Raw genomic sequence first — 24,248 nt, forward strand, 5'->3', positions numbered from 1 at the left:
TCGTAAAGTAGTGGTGTGCAGTGTGACATGGTGGCACAGTGGTTAGCACTGCTGCCTCAGAGCTCCAGGGTCCCGGCTTCAATTCCAGCCTCAGGTGACTGTCTGTATGGAGTCTGCACGTTCTCCCCGTGTCTGCGCGGGTTTCTTCCGAGTCCTCCAGTTTCCTCCCACTGTCCAAAGATTTGCGGGTTAGGTGGATTGGCCGCGTTAAATTTCCCCTTAGTGTCCAAAGGTTGGGTGGGGTCACAGGGATAGGGCAGGAGATTGGGCTTGGGTAGGGCGCTCTTTCGTAGGGCCGGTGAGACTCATTGGGCTGAATGGTCTCTTTGTGCACTGTAAGGATTCTATGATTATCTGAGTAGGGTAGTAGTATGCATAAAGGAGGCCAAACTGAATACTGTACTGTAAACCTACTCCTTTCTCAGTCGATGCTGCATTTTAATGAAACATTGAAATTAATACAGAGCGAGGCAAAATTGGTAGGAGGGTCACTGACGGACCAAGAAGGCACAGGAATTTGGAGAGTGGAACTCAATCAATCGCCAACAAATTCCTGACCTCTAAACTCCGACCTGCAATTGTAGGAATGTCTGGAGTCAAGCCTCAAAGACGAGGCAAAACAGGAGGGATTGGCAATGAGGGAGCTAGAAGAAGGAACAATGATATTAAAACAGATGAGATCAGCTCATTTGGTGCCACATTGTTTTCAGAGAAACTACTGTGAGATGCTTTTGATTATTTTCTGTTGAAATAGCAATTTGATGCAAATGCGTTAAGAGAAAACATCACCCAGCACAGTTTCACCTTCGAGCCAACACAGAGATTTCTTTATCATAATAATAACCTTTATTGTCACACGTAGGCATACATTACAAAAGCCCCTAGTCGCCACATTCCAGCGCCTGCTCGGGTACACAGAGGGAGAATTCAGAATGTCCAATTCACCTAACACCTAACAAGCACGTCTTTCGGGACTTGTGGGAGGAAACCGGAGCACCCGGGGGAAACCCACGCAGACACGGGAAGAACGTGCAGACCCCGCACAAGTTCATGAAACATAAATCCAGCACTCTGATAAATTCAATAAAGGAGGCTGTTGCTGTGCAGTACCTCCCATTGACTTCAAGTGGCACTGCTGAGACCAATGTCATTTAGTGGTACAACAGCGCCACCTGCTGGAGAGGAGAATGAAGTGTTGAAGCTCGCCGATCTGAACATTTGCTATGATGATTTCTATCAGCATTTTCCTTGGAAAACAGGCAAAGTAGCAGGTTGAAAAATTCAGCAAGCTGCATGCTGTATGACGATGGCCTGGTGCGACTTTTGAATGGCCACAGAATCGGGCAAGCAGCAATTAAAAATAGAGAAGAGAGGGACGAGTTGGGAGAAGGAACAGGAGTGAATATCAGGAGTGAGGATGAAAATATGGATGTGAAAGTGAGGGGGGGGGGGAAAGAGAGTATCCAAGGATGAATGAGGGAGAGGGAGTGAGTGAGGGAGGAATGTGTGGGTAGGAAGTGTGTGTAACTGGGGAAGGAAAGAGTTCTAATGAGCTTTGAAGAAGCTGTGTGAGAGAGAGAGGTGAGGGAAGTATTGATTAGAGGGCGAAAGGAGTGAGTGAAGGAGGGAGGCTTGAGGGAAAGAAAGTTTTATTACAGGAGGAGGGAGTGTGAGTGAAGGAGATGAAGTTAGAGAGGTACAGGGAGGAGGAGGGAGAAGAAAGGACAGAGGGATAGGAAATGGGGAAGACAATATAGACTTAAAGACACAGTTCTGTAGAGCGTGCAGGGACCCGGGGATGCATATATAGCAATCTATGAAGAAGGCAGGCCATGTTGAGATAGCATTTCGCAATGTTACGTGGTCTTGGGCTTCGCCAATACAGTATTTGAGTATAAACCTCAGGTTCGGCCACAGTGAGCCTACTGTGCCCAGTTCTGGGCACCAGAGTTCAGGAAAACATGGGGGTCCTTGAGAGGGTGCAGAGGAGATGTACCAGGACTATTGCAGGGGTGAGGTATTTTCGTGACAAGGTTGGGCTGGAGAACCTGGGCTTGTTCTCCTTGGAGCAAAGGCGATTGAGGGGAAATTTGATAGAGGTAGACAATGAAAAGCTGTTACCATTAGGTGGTGGCGAGTGGGTGGTGGGGGTGGGGGTGGTGGTGGTGGGGAGGGGGGGGGAGTGGTTGGCAGCGGGGAACATAGAACATACATACAGTGCAGAAGGAGGCCATTCGGCCCAACGAGTCTGCACCTAAGGGTGGTGGTGGTGTGGAAAATAACCTTTTTGCAGAGTGGTAGCAAGCTGGAATTCGCTGCTTACAGAGACAATGAAAGGTAGACACTTAAAGAAAATAAATATGAAGGAATTAGGGAATAGAGCAAAGGAATAGGACCAACTGGATTATTCTGACTTGAACCAGATGGGCTGAATGTCCTCCTTTGGTGCCATCAATGGCTCCCGGACGAAGGGAGGGGGGAAGGTAAGGACAAAACCTCTATAGTGCGTAGTTTGCCGTGATGTTTGTGTTTCTTCTCTTGTTGCAGAGTGCGGTTCCAGGCCCAGCTACTCGCCTCGAATTGTTGGTGGGAATATCTCAGTGTTTGGTCAGTGGCCATGGCAGGCAAGTCTTCACGTCAATGGACATCACCTATGTGGAGGATCCATCATCGCGTCACAGTGGATAGCCACCGCTGCTCACTGTGTTGTTAAGTAAGTCACATTTCCCATTCTGGGGCAGAATTTAAGAATAATATAATAATAATCGCTCATTGTCACAAGTCGGCTTCAATGAAGTTCCTGTGGAAAGCCCCTAGTCGCCACTTTCCAGCACCTGTTCGGGGAGGCTGGTTTTGTTCTGCATTATAAGCCAGCTATTTAATACCCCCTTCATCCCCATCCCAGTGAGTTTGAAGATAGTTGCGGGGGTGGGGCTGTGAGATCAGCTGGGGCTAATGGGTGTCAAGTCCAGGGCCGGCCGCCTCCTCACCTGGAGGCAAATTGAGGTCCTAAGGTGGCCACAAAATGATCACTTAAGGGCCTCATTGCACTGCTGCTGATATTCAACTAGCAGAGGACTCGCTATCTGGCGAGGCCGCACAGCAACCAGCGTCGTACTGGAGGGTCCCTTTGTTCATGGGCATTCTGTGGCCAATTGAGATGTCTGCTATCAGGGTATGGGGGTCCCACAGCAAGTCACCCACCCTCCACAAACCCTCCAACCTTCCGAATGCCTATCCCACTCCACCCCACCCCTCACAGGTGACAACCCCATTCCCCGACTCCAATCCTGCCCACACTCACCTCTATCCCAGGTCCGTAGCCGATTCTTCCTGCAGGCCTGGGTGTAATACTGGCAGTGGTCACTGTTGAAAATGAAAATGAAAATCGCTTATTGTCACAAGTAGGCTTCAATGAAGTTACTGTGAAAAGCCCCGAGTCGCCACATTCCGGCGCCTGTTCGGGGAGGCTGTTCTGGGTGACGCTGCCAGTAATGGAACATGGAAACGTAGAAAATAGGAGCAAGAGTAGGACATTCGGCCCTTCGAGCCTGCTACGCCATTCGACATGATCACGACTGATCCTCTATCACCAAGCCGGACTCTCCCATTCTCTGCCCATACCCCTTGACACTTGCAGTGTCTAGCAATCTATCTATTTCCTTCTTAAATATATTCAGTGATTTGGTCTCCACAGCTTTCTGTGGTCAAGAATTCCTCACGTTCACCAGGCGCTGAGTGAAAAAAATTCTCCTCATCTCGATCCCCTGGCCTACTTCATATCGTGAGAATGTGACCCCTTGTTCTAGGCCCCCCACAGCCAGTCTGTCCAGCCCTGGCACAAGTATGTACGTTTCAATTAGATCCCCTCTCATTCTTCTAAACTCAGGTGGATACAGGCCCCGTCTACCCAATCTCCCCTCATTTGACAATACTGCTGTCCCAGGAATCAGTCTGGTGAACCTTTGCTGCACTCCCTCTTTGGCAAGTATATCCTTTCTTAGATCAGGAGACCAAAACATCACACAATACCCCAGGTGTGGTCTCACCAAGGCCCTGTACAGCTTCAGTAAGACATCCTTGCACCTGTATCTACAAGTCCTCTGGCAATGAAGGCCAACATGTCATTTGTCTTCCTAACTGCCTGCTTTCAGTGACTGGTGCAGCAGGATACCCAAGTCCCTCTGTACGCCATCATTTCCCAGTCTATCACCATTTCGATAATACTCAGCCATTCGGTTTCTCAGTCCAAAATGAATATCTTCACATTTATCCACATTAAACTGCTTCTGCCACATAATTGCCCACCAACTCAACTTGCCTAAATCACCTTGAAGCTTCTTAACATCCCCCTCGCCACTCACCTTCCCACCATGCTTCGGGTCATCAGTAAACTTGGAAATATTACTTTTGTTACCCTCATCCAAATCATGGATGTATATTGTGACTAGCTGGGGATGAGCACTGATCAATGTGGGACCCCACTAGTCACCACCTGCCACTTAAACAAAGACCTATTTATTCCTACTCTCTGTTTCCTGTCTGCTAACCAATTCTCAAACGTGCCAACAGGGCGGCATGGTGGCTGTCTGTGCGGAGTTTGTACGTTCTCCCCGGTGTCTGCGTGGGTTTCCTCCGGGTGCTCCGGTTTCCTCCCACAGTCCAAAGATGTGCAGATTAGGTAGATTGACCATGATAAGTTGCCCCTTAGTCGCCACCGGGTTTGGGGCAGGGATGTGGGCCTGGGTAGGATGCTCTTTCAGAGGGTTAGTGCAGACCTGATGGTTTGAATGGCCTCCTTCTGCACTGTAGGGATTGTATGAGAATATATTACCCCCAATCCATGTGCTTTAATTCTGCACATTACCCTCTTGTGTGGGACTTTATCAAAATGCACCACATCAGCCTCTAATTTGCCAGCACTCTTGGGGATGGGATTTTCATTCCACTGGGGGCTTAATCAGATGGGGAGCTCGACGCTGCCCAGGTAAGTGCCTGATTGAAATTCCCATCACCCACATTAAATTCCAGCTCTGATCTCAACCCACGGTGACCTTTGCTGGAAAGTGGATGTTTATCAGGCGGGTCTGGAATGGCCTTGGTGGAATAGCCTGCAGAGATCAATCATTTTCTATCACTTGTATTCATGTCGTGCTTTTAGTGTAGCAAAACATCCGACGGCGCGCTGGACGAGAGAATTATCCAAAATAAAACCGACTCCGAGCTGTATAAAGAAATATCAGGACAGGTGATCAGAAATTTGTTGAAAGAGGCTTTAACAAACATCTTGAATTTGAAGAGAGAGAAACAGAGAGAGAGAGAGGGTGGGGGGGCGGGGGGGGGGGGGGGTGGATTTAAGGAGGGTATGCCAGAACTCAGGGTTTGGGCAGCTGAAGACACCAATGCTGGAACCAGGGAAATCGGGGATGCCAGGAGGTCAGAATGGGGTGAGCACCGAGATCTCGGGTGATTGCAGGGCTGGTGTGAGTCACAGACATTGGGAGGAGTGAGGCCCGGCGGAGGTCAGAACACAAGGATGAGAAGTTAAAAATCGAGGCCTTACCAGATTGGGAGCCAACATATGTCAGTAAGCCACAGGGGTGATGGGTGAATGGGACATGGTACAGAGTATTGGAATGAGCGCATGTTTCCAGAGGGTGAACAGTGGGAACCTGGCCAAAATAAGTCTGAGCTCATGCCGGTGTGACATTATCATAAATGTAAGGAACTGTAAGGGTTAATGTAATGTCTAAGTCAACCACTAGAGGGAGCTTTATGTGCAGCTTTGTCAGGTATCGATGCTAAGCCTTGGGGTGAGAGGTGAGGACAGACTGAAGGAAAGATAGTGTGAGTGAGAGCAGATCATAGTTATTGTGATAGTGTAGAGATTAGTAGTAGATGAGTGTCGATTATATGTTTATTATTGAGGAATAAGTGTCAAATCCGATTAAGTAGTGTTAATAAATGTACAGCTTTGTTCAATTTGAAAGCTATTTGAGGTCTTTGTGAACACTACGCAACCATCCTTAAATTAGCAACACAGAGCCGCAATTGTTTTGGCCATGATAATGGAGGACAGATAGCATGAGGGGACGCAATGGCATAGCGGTATTGTCACTGGACTAGTAATGCAGAGATCAAAGGTAATGCTCCAGCAGATGGTGACATTTGAACTCAATGAAAGAAATCTGCAATTAAAAGTCTAATGATGACCATTGTCGATTGTCGTAAAAGCCCATCTGGTTCACCAATGTCCTTCAGGGAAGCAAATCTGCCGTCCTTACCTGCTGTGGCCTACAGGTGGCTCCAGACCCACAGCAATGTGATTGTCTCTTAACTGCCCCTCTGATAAGGCCCAGCAAGTCACTCAGTTCAAAGACAATTAGGGATGGGCAACAAATGCCCAACCAGCGACGCTCACATCCTATGAATTAAAAAAAGAAATGTATCTGGATCAGCATCGGAAAAGACAGAATTTAAACACTAAAAACCATTGGCTGGATTTTCCGGCCCCCCAGTCCAGCTGTTTCTTGGAGACGCGCCATTTGCTGGCGTCTGGATTCTCAACTGCAATAGGATTTCCCATTGAAGGTCACCCCCACGGCACCAGGATGTCCGTGTGCAGGATGCGCTGCCAGTGGGAACAGAGAACCCCTACAGCCGAAAAAGTCCAACCCATGTCTCACATCGGGATTTTGACTCCCGCACTTGTGGTAAACCTGTTTTCTCACCTGGGAAGGGGGTGAGGGTAGAGATGATCACGGGGTGAGCCTGGTCTAACTCAGTACTATCCTTTCTGGTCTCAGGTTTTTATTTATCACCTCGTGGAAAGTTTATGTTGGAATTGTAAAGCAACCTCTGACTGAAAGTTCATCCTACGTTGTGGAGAAGATCATACACCACAGGAAATACAAGGAGCGGAGCTATGATTACGACATCGCACTCATAAAACTGGAGGGACCATTGACGTTTAATGGTAACTTTGTCTCCCATTCCCTAAGCTCACAGAAAGAGCCTTAACTTTGGTTTATGGACACGTTCTGAAAGGTAAATGCAAAGCAGTTCTTTAGTGGGGCGCGTCAGCAAGCTACACTCTCACTCGTGATTTGGGTGAAGGTTTAACACAAAAGGATTGGGTAAAAGTCTCGTCTCTTCATTAAACCATCACATTGCTATCTGAAAATGAATCTTGCCATACTCTGAATACAATTCCTCCTTAACCTAAATCCACAGAACAAAAACAATACAGAATTGTACACTAACTGGTATTAAAATGCTGACACAATACCCAGTCTGCTAACACAAAAGACTAATGTTTCACATCGGCATTTCACAATACCATAGTTCTCTGCTGAGTTTAAAATGTCTTCAAAATTGACTCTGCTAAATCCAGGCTTGGTCAGGGATTAGGAAGATTGCTGATTTGGGATATGGAAATTTAACCCAAGTGCAATTCACTGACTTTTTTTTTGCCAAGGATGACGTTAAGCTGTGGTCAGTGTAGAAAGAGCTTTATTTGGAATAAGACTGTGTACTGCAGGGAACAAAAAAAAAGTCTCCTCCAGGCACCTACCGATTCTCCAGCCCGGATGGGCCGAGCGGCCGCGGGGCCCACCGATCGGCGGGCCGGTCTCTCTCTCTCCCCCCGGGCATACTTTCTTGCGCGGCCGGCCCCTGAACACCGACGCGGGGCCGGCGCGCGGAAGAAATCCCCCGTGCATGAACCACTCCAGCGCCGTGCTGGTCCCCTGTGGGGGCCCGAATCGGTCGTCCCCATGCCCGTTTTGCTCCATCGTGAAACGCGACGGCGCGAACACGTGGGCTCCATTTTGGAGAATCGCCCCCCCCACTGTTGTTTTATTGACCTGTGCTTTTTTAGGATTCTGTCTTGAGATTCTAGTTTTGAAAAGTGCTTCCAGGGAATGACTTGCGGATTTTGTTTTCCACACAGATTGGATTCAGCCTATCTGCCTCCCCAATTCAGGGCAGGAGTTTGGGGAAGGTAAAAGCTGCTGGATTTCAGGATGGGGTCTGACCGACGGAGGAGGTAAATGGAGTTTATAGAAATGAGGACATCATCTCAGGCAGTCGAAGTGACACCACTTGGGTTCCATCTTCCTGGGTCAAGGAGGCGAAAAGGTCAGCCAGGGTCCCTGGTCCTCACCAAGGGTTGATTCCTGCCGAGGAATGGGCATAGTGGCAGCTTTGGATAAAATCTGCCCCTCGTGTTCAAACAGCCTGCTGAGACTTACATGCAAAGCATGGCCACTTTAGTGAGTGGGCTGGCGGGCTGCTCTGTCCACTGAGTACCCCACAGCAAAGCTCAATACCTTCGAAAGAGCAGCGGAGTAAGTTTGAGAGGAGTAAATGGGTAACATCCTACTGGGGACTAGTACAGTGTCACCATGCATTCATGCGCAAACATGCATTATCACAGGGCAGTGGACTATGTAAATGCCTTGTGACACCAAATGTAATATGTCAGTTGTAAAGTCCTTCCCATAGCTGAGGCTCTACTCAGCCTGACTTCCAGTCTTACTCTGTATAAAAGCAAAAATCAAGTCGCCGTAGCCCCAGATGGCCATGGGCTGCTTTCCCCTTAGAGGGGGAGAGCTGACTGGTGGTGATTTAACCTGAGGATCACCACACCTCAGGCAAGGTGGAGAAGGTGGGTCCTTCATGAATAACCCCAGCCCGTACAGGAATTGAACCCACGCTGTGGGCCTTACTCTGCATCACAAACCTGCTGTCAAGCCCACTGAGCTAAACTGCCCCTGGCCCTGGTCATGTGACTGCGTAGAATAATTCAATCAAACTTCTTTATTGCGCATTACAAGTCCCTACAAATATACTCACAAAATGGCAATCGGCCTTCCCGTCTGAGGGTGCTCAGTCCGCTGAGCGAATCCCCTCGGCATCTTTGGTGGCTGACCAGGTCACTACTTCCTGACACTCACGAGCTCCTGATGCTTAGAGAGTGCAGCCGGTCACTCACGCCGATGTCCGTGACCCCTCCGGGTCGTCAGGCGGCAGTGGCACCCATCCCTGTTCGAGTTCATGAAAGTTCAACCTTGAGCCCCCAAAAAAACAACTTCAGCACATACACTCCCTTGTCTGCAGGACCGTCTTGAGGGTAAACAGTCTCAGTTCTTATCTTCTCCACCCCAGGGATTTTGCAGCTGGGCTTATTTTGTCCATTGAGCGAAAAGCAGAAAAACACATTTTTAACCTTTGTCCAATTAAGCAATCGCCTATGTTCTGTTTTGTTCCCATTTCTTCAGTCAGGCAGTCTTCCCCTGTTTCATCATTCTTTGTCCATCTCTGCACACAGGACTGCCAAGCACTTTTTACAAGCATGAGTGTAATACCTACAGTAACTTCATCTATGGGCACTTTAGGAAGCACGGCTTAAAAAAAATGGGCTTGAAAAAATCTTTGAAGAAAACTAATCTTGCACAGTCTTAATAATTGACAGGAAAAAATGAACCAGGGTTGCCTTTTCTGATCCAAATCCGTGTTGCAAACATGAAGTTTGACTATGACACTATCCGCTGTGTGATGGTGTATCCAACAATACTTGCCTTGCAAGTTCACAAAAAATACTGTGCTCAACCGAATGAGAGACTATCACCCATGGAGCTCTTAAGCACAGCAAGGAGTCAACAGGAATAATTTTCACCTTGCAGAATGGGTTCTGTGTCAATGAGAAGAAATGTTTTGCAGGCCACTTCACTCTCAAAGTCAAACTGTACCGTCCATTGCCTACGGGAGAGGAGGCGAGGGGAAGAGGCGAGATTAGGAGGGAAGAAAATATAATTGGTTTCCAACTGGTGTTGAATAAAGCACTAATAAATCATTTAACATTATTATCAACTCTGTCACTAGGGGCATGGACTCAAGCTCAAGTGAGGAAGGTCAATAAACAGTTCATATTTGGCAGCTTCATAAAGATGGTAGTCAATGCGTGGGTATTCAAAACGAGCTGGATTGACTTCTTGGGGAGGACAAGCATGGATACTTTATGAACTCTTGGACCAACTCAATTGACTGTAATGAGCTTTTCCAATCCTGTACATCCCTTTGTAAATTAAAGGCAACAGCCCAAATGTTGCTGGAACAATGCATCTTGCAGTGTGGCCCTGTTATTTCGAATTCTTTCCTCGTCCTACAATATGAAACCTTATTCGACTTGCAAGTTCCTGGAGGTGCGAGATGACAGCGGAGGAAATGGGCATCTGGGACCTTAGTCAACAATGGGACCGATAGATCTTAGTGCGATTTAAGAACAATAGTGAGGGAAATAGAGTGAGTTGGAGTCAAATCAGATGGAGAGAAAGAGAGGGAAGGAGTGAATTGAGAGAGAGAAAAGAGATACTGAAAGAAAAAGAAAGAAGAAAATGTAAAATTTTGATTCAAATTAACAACTTACTACCTGCAGGAATGAAGCTTCATGATTTAAGTTGTTCCCTTCCAGAGGCAGAGAGTTCGAGTGACATAGACCCTCTGCTCAGAAACCTACTTACACTGTTAAGTTCTAGGCCTAACTTTCTGCGAAGGTTAATAATAATCTTTTAATAATAATAATCTTTATTAGTGACACAAAGAGGCTTACATTAAGACTGCAATGTAGTTACTGTGAAAATTTCCTAGTCGCCACACTCCGAGTGCCTGTTTGGGAGGGAGAATTCAGAATGTCCAATTTGCCTAACAAGCACATCTTTCGGGACTTGTGGGAGGAAATCGGAGCACCCGGTTAATGGACGGGTTTAATGGTCGATTAATGCATTGCTGTAGTCACTTTATGAAACTCATCGGGAGGGTCAGTGCAAATTGCCGTTTTTTGTGAGGTGAGAGGTGGATTGTTGCAAATGGTCGAGCAGCTTTCCGGCACTCTCTAAGTCGCAGGGTTCCTTACCATGAACTGCTGGATGACTAAATAATGATAGCATCAGCTGCCCTTAAACTTGCCGTTACTTTGCCAGCTAGACCTGGGCCAAGGCTTTTTTTTGAGTGTCCCGTTCCTTTGCAAGAAATATGCTAAATGATTTGCATTTGTAATCCAGCAGATGAAATTTCTTTTAACCTGAGGGCGGCCCAGGTTCCCCTAATATCCAACCATGTGTGCAGTCGACCTGAAGTCTACTACAAGAGCATAAGCTCCAGAATGATTTGCGCTGGGTATCTTCAGGGAGGTGTCGATTCCTGTCAGGTACGGTCCCAAAATGCACCACAAGTCTGGGTAACTGGTCACTCAGGAGGACTTCTCACCATCAAGGTTCCTCCCAATTATGAGTAACTTTGGTATTTTGTGTTGCTTGTAAAAGTGTCAGTTACTGCCTATTTCAGTAAATATTCATTTCCATGCCTTTCAATGGCTCCAAATTTTCTCAGAGCCGTGAACATACCTCTTCTCCAGTTCTCTATCCAAAACAGTTCTGACCCACAGCTCCACGCGCTCCACCCTAGTTTGGGCAAGGAGGCAGGTCCGAGTCAGAATAGGGATCAAGCACCAGATTTAGGGCGGGATTCTCTCAGCCCGGGGCCGGGCCAGAGAATCGCTGCAACCGGCGCGAATCACGCCATGCCGCCCCGACGCCGGCACACGATTCTCCGCTCCCGGCATTGACGCTGGCATGTTTGCCGTGGTTGGCGCGGCGCCGGTCGGAGGCCACTCGACGCGGCCGGCCTGCCGATTCTCGGCTTGGGATGGGCCGAGCGGCCGTTGTGAAAATGGTGAGTCACGCCGGCGCCGTCCATACCTGCTCTCAGCCGGCGGGAACTCGGCGTGGAAGGGTCAGGGGGCAGCCTGTGGGGGGGAATGGGGGGTCCGACCCCAGGTGCGGGGAGGGCCTCCAATGTGGCATGGCCCGCGATCAAGGCCCACCGATTGGCGGACCGGCCTCTCTGGCTGGCGGCCTCCTTTCTTCTGCGCCGGCCCCTGTAGTCCTGTGCCATGTTGTGTCGGGGCCGGCGCATTGAAGGAAACCACTGTGCATGCGCGGATCCCGCGGCGCCCAATTCATGCTGTAGCTGAAGCGGCGTGAATCGCTCCAGCGCCGTGCTGGCCCCCTGTGCCAGTGTGCAACACTCGCTCGGGGACAACACTGTGCATTTGAAGGCCGATTAAGGTTGGCGGCATGGTAGCACAGTGGTTAGCACTGCTGCTTCACAGCATCAGGTTTGATTCCTGGCTTGGGTCACTGCCTGTGCGGAGTCTACACGTTCTCCCCGTATCTGCAAGGATTTCCTCCGGGTGCTCTAGTTTCCTCCCACAGTCCAAAGGCGTGCAGGTTAGGTGGATTGGCCATGCTAAATTACCCTTAGTGTCCAAAAGGGTTAGGTGGGGTTACGGGGATAGGGTGGAGGTTGGGCTTAAGTTGGGTGCTCTTTACAAGGGCTGGTGCAGACTCGATGGGCCGATTCTGCACTGTAAATTCTATAAATTCTACAAAGTTTTAGTCAAACAAAGAGCACCTTACACCGAGTTGATCTGCTGATGTTTGTCTCGGTGTGCATTCATGGGAACATCCCTTAGAGCGCGGTTCGCACCAAGCTGATCCATATTGACTATTTAACCAACTGGCTCTCCAAGGAGTCCGAGTTTCTATGATACAATATTGATGGACAACATGCACCTTTATGTACATGTTGTAGTCTGGAGCTATGAATAGTGATGATAGAAGCTCTAATTATCTCTCCATCACATTGTAGAGCCATGCACAGGAGAATTGGGTTCATAGAATTGGATACGCTGATGATGCAGGAGGCCATTCAGGTCAACAGGCCTATGCTGGTTCATTCAAAGAGCTATTCAATAGAACTCCCTCCTGTGCCCTTCCTCCAAAACGCTTGCCATTTTTTGAAATGTTTCAAGCATATATCCAATTAATTTGTTGAATATTATGATTGAATTTTCTTCCACCACCATTTCCAGTCAGTACCTTCCAGACCATAACGACTCGTGTCATAAAACAATTCTCCTCATCTAGCTTGTTCGCCAATTATCTTAACCTCTGTTTACTGACCCTCCTGCCAGTGAAACCAGTTTCTCCCAATCTACACAATCAAAATCCTTCATAATTTGAACACCTTTGTTAAATCTCCCCTTTGCCATCTCTGTTGCAAGGAGGAATATCACAGCTTCTCTGATCTTGCAGAATAATTGAAATATCGGGTTGAATCCTCATCGGATTCAGGTGGTTGGGAGTTATCGGGTGGTCGGGAGTGGGTCAGCTGGTCCGGCATTGGGTGGTCAAGGGGGTTCAGCTGGTTGGAGGAGGGTCAGGTGGTCAGAGCAGTGTCGAGTGGGCAGGTGGAATTGGGGGTGGGGAGGTAATCAGGGTGTAGTAGGGGTGTCCAGGGTCGCCAGTGGGCGGGGATGTTGTCGTGGGGGTAGTCGGTGGGGGGGTGGAATCATTGGGGGGGGGGGTCTGGTGGTGAGTTGGAGGGGGGGAGAGTTTTGTATTGTAGTTACATAGGAGTTAGAAGTAGCTTTGATCCTTTTAACTTTTCACGGGTTAATATTCTGCTCAATATGTCAGAACCATTTGAACGCTCCGACTTCAACTCAGGGTTTCGGATGGTTCCAGAAAGAGAGAAATTTCCACCGAAGGTTGAAACTTCTCAAGCAATTCTCAAGGGTCACTCCTCAACACATCTTCCCAGGGTAGGGCCACCCAGAGAGCGGAAGATCTGGGCCAATTACATTGCTTGCATTTCAGTGTTGGTAGGTTAACAATAAAGTTCCAATTCCCCTTGCTTCTGGCTCCATCCCATTAGTCAACATGGCCCTGGTATCGCAGAAGATTGGATGTGTCCCAGTTCTGCTTCCCAAAGTTACACATGTTTGTCGGCCACACAGTAGCACAGTGGTTAGCAGTGTTGCTTCACAGCTCCAGGGTCCCAGGTTCGATTCCCGGTTTGGGTCACTATCTGTGCGGGGTCTGCACGTTCTCCCCGTGTCAGCGTGGGTTTCCTCCGGGTGCTCCGGTTTCCTCCCACAGTCCAAAGATGTGCAGGTTAGGTGGATTGGCCATTCTAAAGTGCCCTTAGTGTCCAAAACAGTTTGGTGGGGGAACAGGGTTATGGGGATAGGGTGGAGGTGTGGGCTTGAGTAGGGTGCTCTTTCCACGGGCTGGTGCAGACTCGATGGGCCGAAAGGCCTCCTCCTGCACTGTAAATTCTATGTTTCGATGGGTTATGTACAAGTATCTGTGTATATCTACCTGTGTGTTTCCGTTTGTTGAGATCCTGAGCCGAATTTTGCCCCATACAGGGTTGAATACGGAGGTGGGAAAGTCTAAAAATACTTGCTGTTGTCCGGCATGTCTATTTGCCAGCTCCATTCTGTTCCGGAGCCATTTTCTTGGAGGCAGGCTAGGGCTTCAAAGGGCTATCCACCAGTAAGTGACAGCTCCCAAATTCAGGGTAATTGAAGGTCTATTAACGGTTATTGTCAATGGCCGAATGGAATATTCGAGTCAGCCTGTGCGGTCTCCATGAAGCATGCAGGGAATAGGCCAGCTGCCTGGAGGTGGTCTCCCAGTGGAGAACTGAAGGGGGCAGCACTCCTGGGAGGCTTTCAGACTCTCCCTACCTGACTGGTCACAGCCGCAGGCTGCCCTGTGCAGGGGTTTCCTCCACAATCGTGGTCCAGCAACCGTGGCCAGTTTTTTGATTAAAAACTTTGGAATTTGCCACAGGGTGGAGCATCACAAGGTCGAGGGACTCTCTCTCTTCCTTACCTGGACTGAAGGCCTCCTACTGGCCCTCCACCTTTGAGGACCACCTGGACAATGAGACGGCCGGCTGGCCACGAATTGGCCAAATCGAGCAATGTCACTGCCGGGTGACACCGAGCGGGCCTTGACCTCTACATGACCCCGATGCAGGATGTTCCAACCCAAAACCTTATGTTCCGTGTACCCCATGTGCATTTGCATCCGTGTGAGTTGCACACGCGTGCTCAGAGGGGAATTTATCCATGATTTTCTCCTTACCTTTGAATTTTTCTCTTTGGCTCTAATAAACAGGGCGACAGCGGAGGCCCCCTTGCTTGCAATGAGGACAACACGTGGAAATTAGTTGGAATTACGAGCTGGGGAGCGGGCTGTGCGAATCAGAACAAACCCGGGGTGTACGCTCGGGTCACCGAATACCTCGAGTGGATCCATGAGCAAATGGAGGTGGGAGGAACCTGGACTCCACGATCACAAGTTTTGTTTGCTGCGCCTGCCTTGTTCTATAACAGCCTCGTTTTCCCTCTCCCTCTCTCATTCCCCATTCACTCAATTCAGAAGCAAAATAATCTTTGACACTCACCAATTTCAATCTGTAGTCAATGCGACAGCTCAGTGCAGGTGTGATATGGTTGCCACCAGCTGATCTTGATCTGCACAGTTTTTGAGTGCTGCATTTGAAGATTTTTGGGCAAGGAGTCCGATGTTTAAAATACATATTTCCCCCCATTTAGTTTGTGTCTCATAAAAAAGCACTGCTGAAGCACAGGCTTCAAAGGGTATTTTTCAGCCTGGCCTCTTACTTCCAGTGGAATGTAAATCAAGTAGCGTTTGCAACAAATTGCTATTATCTAAATGGTGAGAGATTGCAGAGCTGTGAGATGCTGAGGGATCTGGGTGTCCGAGTGCATGGGCGGGATTCTCCCGCAATTGTTGGGATGGCCCGACGCCAAGAACAGTGCAAACCACTCCGCCGTCGGGCCAACCGGAAGTTGTGGAATCTCCGGAGGCTAGGCCAGTCCCGGAGTGGTTGGCACCGCAACAACTGCCGCCGAAGTGCTGGCGCGAGTTGGCGCATACGCAGAACCGCCGGCGTGTTTCCTGCGCATGGGCAGACCGGCCGGCGTGTTTCCTGCGCATGCGCAGGGGGGTTCTTCTCCACACCGGCCACGGCGGAGCCCTACAGAGGCCGATGTGGAAGGAAGGAGTGCCCCCACGGCACAGGCCCGCCCAAAGATTGGTGGGCCCCGATAGCGGGCCAGGCCACCATGGGGGACCCTACGGGGCCGGATCCCCCCCCGAGGACGCACCTAGCCGGCCTACAAGCCAGGTCCCGCCGTGGTGGACCATAACCATTTCACGCCGGCGGGACTGGCCAGAAACTGACGGCCGCTCGGCCATGGGGGCCCGGAGAATTGCTGGGGGGCCGCTGCCAACGATCCCCGACCGGTGCGGCGTAAACCCCACCCCCGCCCGAAAACCGGCACCAGAGAATACGGCAGCCGGCGTCGGAGCGGCCCATGAATCACAAAAGATTAGTAAGCAGGTACAGCAAGTAATTGGGAAAGCTAATAGGATGTCATCATTTATTGCAAAGGGAATTGAATACAAAAGTAGGAACGTTATACTTCAGTTGTACAGAGCACTAGCGAGACCACATCTGGAGTACTATGTGCAATACTGGTCTCCATATTTAAGGAAGGACGAAAATGCATTAAAAGCAGTTCAGAGAAGGCTAATACCTGGGCGGGTCATCCGATGAGGATAGATTGGACAGGGTAGGTTTGTATTGCTGGAGTTTAGAGGAAGGTAAATTGATTTATATAAAGTCCTGAGGGATTTTGACAGTGTGGATATGGAGAGGATTTCCCTCTTGTGGGGTCATTATTTAAAAATAAGGGGTTACTCACTTAAGACAAAGATGTTTTGGGGCGGGCGGTCAGGGTCGGGGGTCACTATTTGGGAGGTCCGGCTATGTCTCTGCGGGGCTATGAATATGGGGCTATTTCACACCAGTTCTTCTGGCATGAAAGGCCACGGTTTTTCGCCAGCTTGGAGCACAGTCGCAAAAAAACAGAGAATCCAGCCCACAGTTCACAAATTTGATTGAGTTTTTTGACGGGTTAACCAAGAAGGTAGATGAGGGCAGTGCAGTCGGCGTTGTGTACATGGACTTTAGCAAGGCCTTTGGCAAGGTACCGCATGATGGGCGGTTGCATAAGGTTAAATCTCACAGGATTCAGGGTGAGGTAGCCAATTGGATACAAAATTGACTTGACGACAGAAGACAAAGGGTGGTTGTAGAGGGTTGTTTTTCAAACTTGAGGCCTGTGACCAGTGGTGTGCCTCAGGCATCAGTGCTGGGCCCACTGTTATTTGTTCTTTATATTAATAATTTGGATAAGAATTTAAAAGGCATGGTTAGTAAATTTGCGGATGACACCAAAATTGGTCGCATAGTGGACAGTGAAGAAGGTTATCTGGGATTGCAACAGGATCTTGATCAATTGGGCCAGTGGGCCGATGAATGGCAATTGGAGTTTAATTTAGATAAATGTGAGGTGATGCATTTTAGTTGATCGAATCGGGGTAGGACCTACTCAGTTGGGGGTAGGAAAGAGTTATAGAACAAAGAGATCTAGTACAGATTCATAGCTCTTTGAAAGTGGAGTCACGGGAGAACAGGGTGGTGAAGAAGGCATTCGCCATGCTTGGTTTCATTGGTCAGAACACTGAATACTGGATTTGGGATATCTTGTTGAAGTTGTAAAAGACATTAGTAAGGCCATACTTGGAATACTGTATACAATCCTGGTCATCCTATTATAGAAAGGATATTCTTAAACTAGAAAGAGTGCAAAAAAAATTTACGAGGATGCTACCGGGACTTGATGGGTTGAGTTATAAGGCCAGGCTGGATAGGCTGGGACTTTTTTCCCTGCCGCGTAGGAGGCTTTGGGATGAACGTATAGAGGTCTATAAAATAATGAGGGGCATAGATGAGCTAGATAGCCAACATCTTTTCCCAAAGATAGAGGAGTCTAAAGATGGAGGGTCTAGGTTTAAGGTGAGAGAGGAGAGATACAAAAGAGACCAGAGGGGCAACTTTTTCACACAAGAGTGTGGTGAGTGTCCGGAATGATCTGCCAGAGGCAGTAGTAGAGGCGGGTACAATTTTGTCTTTTAAAAAGTATTTAGACAGTTATATGGTTAAGATAGGTATAGAGGGATGTGGGTCAAATGTGGGTAATTGGGACTAGTTTAGTTGCAAAAACTGGGCGGCATGGACAAGTTGGGCCGAAGGGCCTGTCCAATGCTATAAACCACTAAGACTCTGCAAGGAGAAATCTTGGGCGGGATTTTCCGACCCTCTACCAGGTCGGAGAATCCCCAGGGGCGTTGTGAATCCCGCTTCGCCGCTCCCAACGCCGGCTGCCAAATTCTCTGGCGCCGGTTTTCGGGCGGCGGCGGGTTTTACGCCGCGCTGGTCGGGGGCCGTTGGCAGCGGCCACCACCGGCAATTCTCCAGGACCTGATGGGCCGAACGGCTGTCGTTTCCTGGCCAGTCCCGCCGGCGTGAAATGGACATGGTCCATCACGGCGGGACCTGGCTTGGAGGTCGGCTAGGTGAGTCCTCGGGGGGTGCGGGGGGATCCGGCCCCGGGGTGGCCTGGCCCGCGATTGGGGCCCACCGATCTGTGGGCAGGCCTGTGCCGTGGGGGCACTATTTCCTTCCGCGCCAGCCTCTGTAGGGCTCCGCCATGGCCGCGCGGAGAAAAACCCCCTGCGCATGCACAGGAAACATCGGCCTGTCCTGTACATGCGCAGAACCACCCCGGCAGTCCTGCGCATACGTCAACTTTCGCTGGTCCTTCGCCGCCGGTTGGCGCCGGCCTAGCCCCCGGAAGTGTGGAGGATTCTGCACCTTCCGGTCGGCCCAACGCCAGAGTGGTTCACGCCGCTCTTGCCGCCGGCTTTGGGCCATCCGGCCAGTTGCGGGAGAATCCCGCCCAATCTCTCACAGAGGGTTGTGAGTCTTTGGAACGCTCTTTCTTAAAAGGTGATGGAAGCAGAGTCTTTGAATGTTTTTGACAGAATTAAATAGTTTCTTGATGGACAAGGGGGTGAAAGATTATCAGGAGTAGGCGGGAACATGGAGTTGAGGTTATAATCAGATCAGTTTATTGAATAATGGAGCAGGTTCAAGGGGCTGAGCAGCCTATTCCTGACCTAATTCATATGTTCGCATGTGAATAGGTTTACAACAAACAGACGATTAGCTGCATTGATTGCTTCCCAGATGGAAGACTTAAAAAAATGATTGCCATTCTCCAATCTGGGAGAGGGCCACGATTCTCTGGTCCAGCGCCAGAGTGCCGGCACCGGCGCCAAAACGGGAGTACTTTACTCCGGCGGCAACGGCGGTTCCGAGACCCGATTCTAGGGTCCTGGGGGGGCCAGCATGGCGCTGGAGCGGCGCTCCAGCTGTCGGTCCTGGCGTCAACCCAGCTCAGCAGGGTCCACGCATGCACAGTTGGGCCGGCGCCAACAAGCGCCTTCTTCCCCGCGCCGGCCCCGACGCCAAAAGGCGCAGGGATCCAGGAGCCGCCGCAGAAGAAAAGAGGCCCCCCGACAGAGAGGCCGGCCTGCCGATCGGTGGGCCCCGATCGCGAACCAGGCCACTGGAGGATCGCCGCAATGGCTGTTTCCGGTGATTCTCCGTGCAGCCTGGCGCCATGCGCGTCCGTTTTTTTACGGGCGGGAGAATGGCGTCCCGGCATTGGGGCGCGATTCGCGCGGCCCCCCCGCTGATTCTCCGGCCCGGCGGAGGGTCGGAGAATCGCGCCCCGAGGAGAATGCAGCCTTCAAACTTCGACTTGGTCAGATGTGACCATCTGCGGTGCTCCACTGGATGGCTGAACAAGCCAATTCTGAAGTGGCAAAGTTAGCCACTCATGAAGCTGCCCCTTCTCGGTGCTCTAGATGGATCTCCTCTGATGCCCTGTTTACAGGGCTGGCGTCGGCTTTTGAGCTTCTGAAACCAATATGTCATTATGGTGCTGAACCCTGTTCATGACTGGTGTCACCATTGGCATCAGTCACGTGCTAAAGTTTGCCACTTGCCATGGGTGATGTTGGGGCGCTTTCATGTCTGTTTTGACTGTACTGGAATCAGAGCTTTGGGCTGTTCTTTTGGCACAGACTACCTCCCAGTATAGCTTATCCTTGGAGATTCAGCGACCTTCTTAGCTATCATAACCCCCAGGGGGAAACCATTAATGATCTCCCCGTGGGGATTGTGGAGTACCAGCTCCCCAGGTCGGGGGCAGAGGCCCACCCAACTGGGGCTCATTAGAACTGAACATAAAGGCCAGCCCAAGCAGTGATCGGCATGGTGACTGTGAGACAGTTGCTGCCGAGGCCAGATTATTGTTAAAAGTAAAATAAATCTTTTCCTTCCTACTGCCAGTTTCCTTGGTCATTAAGGTAGCCTTCTTTGTTTAATTGTTGCCAGCAAGTCGACATGTTTGCCCGAGATTTGGAAACGCCCCTGCAGTGCATGTGTGTAAGCAGAGTTCTATTTGTCCTGCTCAGAAAATAGACAAGAACCATTCTGTTTAATAACACACATGAGAGCCCAATGTGTCCACATACACCCTTTGCCTCTCTAATACAAGGCTGCACCTTCCGTTTCACCAGTAATGGTCATGAAGTTAGGCTCTACATGTATCCTGGTGACTGCCTCAACTTAATCCCTCTTAACACCCCGATTCTGGTGTTTCCAAATGCTTCCTGAAATTCTTTCCTTCACTCCGTGCCTTTATTTCCTCCAAACCTGTTGATTTTTCTCTTCAGCCCCTGCTGGGATCCACGGTCCTTTCTCCATCCAGTAGTGCTCTGCGATCTCTCATTCTCTCTATCTCTCTCTCTAAGGATTGTTGTCAAAGGTGTTGTGGCTAATTGTGCTTTCAATTTATTTTTATTTCACAGAAAGAAGAATTAGATGGCTGAAGACAATCAAAGAAATAAAAGAATTTAATAAATTGATGCTTAAGTTTTGTCCTGATTGTAAACGTCATTGTGTCTTTTGAGGTTCCACATTGGTATTTCAAGTATTTTCTGTGGGTTTTACTTTAGCACACCTTCATGCTCCTCCGGTGGAGTTTAATGTGTAGGAGTGGAGAGATTTTCGTTTTAATAACAAGCCCCCATCATCTGAACACCCGACTGGGTATTTCGTCCGCAACAGCTTTAATGTTTAACTGGCTCACGCAAATCGAGGATCCTCCTGGATGTCAATCCAGAGCTGGATGGGGATGTTTTTTATTTAGAGACTAACATTCTATTAGGAATTGGATTGGATTTGATTTGATTTATTGTCACGTGTACCAAGGTACAGTGAAAAGTATTGTTCGGAAAATTAAATGAAATGAAAATCGCTTATTGCCACAAGTAGGCTTCAAATGAAGTTACTGTGAAAAGCCCCTAGCGTACAGTCCTGACAGATCTTTCCATACATGAGAAAAAAACATAGGGCAAACATAATTACACAATGTAAATACATGGACACAGGCATCGGGTGAAGCATACAGAGGTACTCAGTAGAGAAGATGTGGGACGAGATCAGATCAGTCCATAAGAGGGTCGGTTAGGAGTCTGGGAACAGCGGGGAAGAAGCTGTTTTTGAATCTGTTAATGCATGTTCTTAGACTTTCGTATCTCATTCCCGAGGGAAGAAGTTGGAAGAGTGAATATGCCGGTTAAGAGGGGTCTTTGATTATGCTGCCCGCTTTCCCCAGGCAGCGGGAGGTGTAGACAGAGTCGATGGATGGGTTCTCATCATGGACTGGGCGGTGTTCACGACTCTCTGAAGTTTCTTGCTGTCTTGGGCCGAGCAATTACCATACCAGGCAGTGATGCAGCCTGATAGGATGCTTTCTATGCTGCATCTGTAAAAGTTAGTAAGAATCAATGTGGGCATGCCAAATTTCCTTAGTTTCCTGAGGAAGTATAGGCGCTGTTGTACTTTCTTGGTGGTAATGTCGACGTGGGTGGACCAGGACAGATTGTTGGTGATGTGCACACCTAGGAATTTGAAGATGTCAACCATCTCCACCTCGGCCCCGTTGATGCTGACAGGGGTGTGTATGATACTTTGCTTCCTGAAGTCAATGACCAGCTCTTTATTTTTGCTGACAGTGAGGGAGAGATTGGTGTTGTTACACCACTCCACTAGGGTTCTCTATCTCCCTCCTGTATTCTGACTCATTATTGTTCGAGATCCAACCCACTACGGCTGTATCGTCAGAAAACTTGTAGCTGGAGTTGGAGCCAAATTTTTCCAAGCAGTCATGTGTATAGGGAGTATAGTAGGTGGTAAGTACACTGCCTTGCAGGGCCCTCGCATTGAAGACTATCGTGGAGGAGGTGTTGTTGTTTATTCTTACTGATTATGGTCTGTGGGTCAGGAAGTCGAGGATCCAGTTGCAGAGTGAAGGGCCAAGTCCTAGGTTTTGGAGCTTTGCTATGAGCTTGGCTGGGATTATGGTGTTGAAGGCGGAGCTGTAGTCAATGAATGTAGGAGTCTGATGTAGGAGTCCTTGTTGTTGAGATGCGCTCGGGATGAGTGTAGGGTCAGGGAGATGGCGTCTGCTGTGGACCGGTTGTGGCGGTATGCGAATTGCAGTGGATCTAGGCATTCTGGGAGTGCGGAGTTGATGTGCTTCATGAACAACCTCTCGAAGCACTTCATTATGATAGATGTCAATGCCACCTGACAATAATCGTTGAGGCATTTTTAAAAATAATCTTTATTGTCACAAGTAGGTTTACATTAACACTGCAATGAAGTTACTGTGAAAAGCCACATTCTGGCACCTGTCCGGGTACACGGAGAGAGAATTCAGAATGTCCAAATGACCTAACAGCGCTTCTTTCAGGATTTTTGAGAGGAAACCAGAGCACCCGGAGGAAGCCCACGCAGACACAGGGTGAACTTCCAGACTCCGCACAGGCAGTGACCCAAGAGGGAATCGAACCTGGGACCCTGGTGCTGTGAAGCCACAGTGCTAATCACTTGTGCTACCATGCTACCCGTTGCCTTGTTCTTCTTTGGCACCGGTATGTTGGTGGTCTTCATGGAGCTGGTGAGGACCTCGGAACGGAGCAGGGAGTGGTTGAACATGTCCGCGAACACATCTGCCAGCTAGTCCGTGCTGGATCTGAGTGCATGACCAGGGACCCCATCATTATCCGTCGTTTTCCAAGGGTTCACTTTCAGGAAGGTCGATCTGACTTCGGAAGCTGTGACGGTAGGTATGGGTGTGTCCGAGGTTGCTGGGGCAGTTGACAACGGTTTGATGGTTTCCTTCTTGAACCGAATACAGAATGGATGGAGTTCATCGGGGAGGGGTGCGCTGCTGCTGGAGATTCTACTTGGCTTCGCTTTGTAACCCGGTATGTTGTTTAAGCCTTGCCACAACCGACGAGTGTCCGTGACGTTAGACTGTGACTTTAGCTTGGTCCAATATTGTCTCTTGGCATCCCTGATGACTTTGCAGAGGTCGTACCTGGATTTCTTGCAGAGGTCAGGGTTGCCTGTCTGAACGCCTCAGACTTGGACTTCAGTATCATAGAAGGTATCATAGAATTTACAGTGCAGAAGTTGGTCATTCGGCCCATCGAGTCTGCACCGGCTCTTGGAAAGAGCACCCTACTTAAGCCCACACCTCCACCTAACCTGCACATCTTTGGACTTTGGGAGGAAACCGGAGCACCCGGAGGAAACCCACGCAGACACGGGGAGATTGTGCAGACTCCACACAGACCGTGACCCAGGCCGGGAATCGAACCTGGGACTCTGGAGCTGTGAAGCCATAATGCTAACCTCTATGCTAGCGTGCTGCCCAAGATTGACTCCAGTAGGAAGTCAATCTCCTGATTAAGCCATGGTTTCCGGTTGGAGAACGTACGTACTACTTTCTTTGGCACGTAGTCTTCTACACACTTGCTGATAAAGTCTGTGACGGTGGTGGCATACTCTTTTAGGTTGTTTAGGCTGAGTTCTTAAATACGGACCAGTCAACTGACTCCATGCAGTCACGTAGGAGTTCTTCTGTTGCCTCGGACCAACACTGCACGACCTTCTTAATCAGATTCTCCTGCTTAAGTTTCTGCTTGCATGCCGGGAGAAGGTGCACCATCTTATGGTCCGATTTTCTGAAGCGCAGTCGTAGGGTGGTTCAGTAGGATGGATTTTTGCGCAGCAGTCAGTGGTTGAGAGTGTTGGCTCCTCTGGTGGGACAGGAAATATGTTGGTGGAATTTTGGCTGAACATTCTTTAGGTTGGCCTGTTTGAAGTCCCCTGCCATGATGAACAAGGCCTCCAGGTGTTCTGTTTCATTGTTATTTATAGCTGTGTACAACTCGTCCAGCGCCCTTTTCACTTCTGCCTGGGGTGGGATGTAGACCGCTGTGATAATGGTTGAAGTGAACTCCTGTGGAAGCGAG

The 24,248-nt window shown here is 49.3% G+C and overlaps 1 protein-coding gene across 4 annotated transcripts in view; it reads left to right on the forward strand.

The window, feature by feature from the left end:
- tmprss3a (transmembrane serine protease 3a) overlaps positions 1 to 20,802 on the forward strand; it is a 54,993-nt gene extending 34,191 nt beyond the window's left edge. The window contains exons 8-13 of one of the 4 annotated variants that reach the window (XM_072513155.1): positions 2,548 to 2,713; positions 6,807 to 6,976; positions 7,952 to 8,047; positions 11,064 to 11,209; positions 15,033 to 15,185; positions 20,730 to 20,802. In XM_072513155.1, coding sequence (XP_072369256.1) covers positions 2,548 to 2,713; positions 6,807 to 6,976; positions 7,952 to 8,047; positions 11,064 to 11,209; positions 15,033 to 15,185; positions 20,730 to 20,750 — 752 coding nt within the window. In that variant the 3' untranslated portion in view covers positions 20,751 to 20,802. Of the gene's footprint in view, positions 1 to 2,547; positions 2,714 to 6,806; positions 6,977 to 7,951; positions 8,048 to 9,885; positions 10,122 to 11,063; positions 11,210 to 15,032; positions 15,186 to 20,729 lie in introns of those variants that run through there. The other 3 variants (XM_072513156.1, XM_072513157.1, XM_072513158.1) reach the window with 3 other exon arrangements.
- Positions 20,803 to 24,248: the final 3,446 nt, after the last annotated feature.

This window comes from Scyliorhinus torazame, chromosome 8, assembly GCF_047496885.1.
Source record: "Scyliorhinus torazame isolate Kashiwa2021f chromosome 8, sScyTor2.1, whole genome shotgun sequence".
Classification (NCBI taxonomy): Eukaryota; Metazoa; Chordata; class Chondrichthyes; order Carcharhiniformes; family Scyliorhinidae; genus Scyliorhinus; species Scyliorhinus torazame.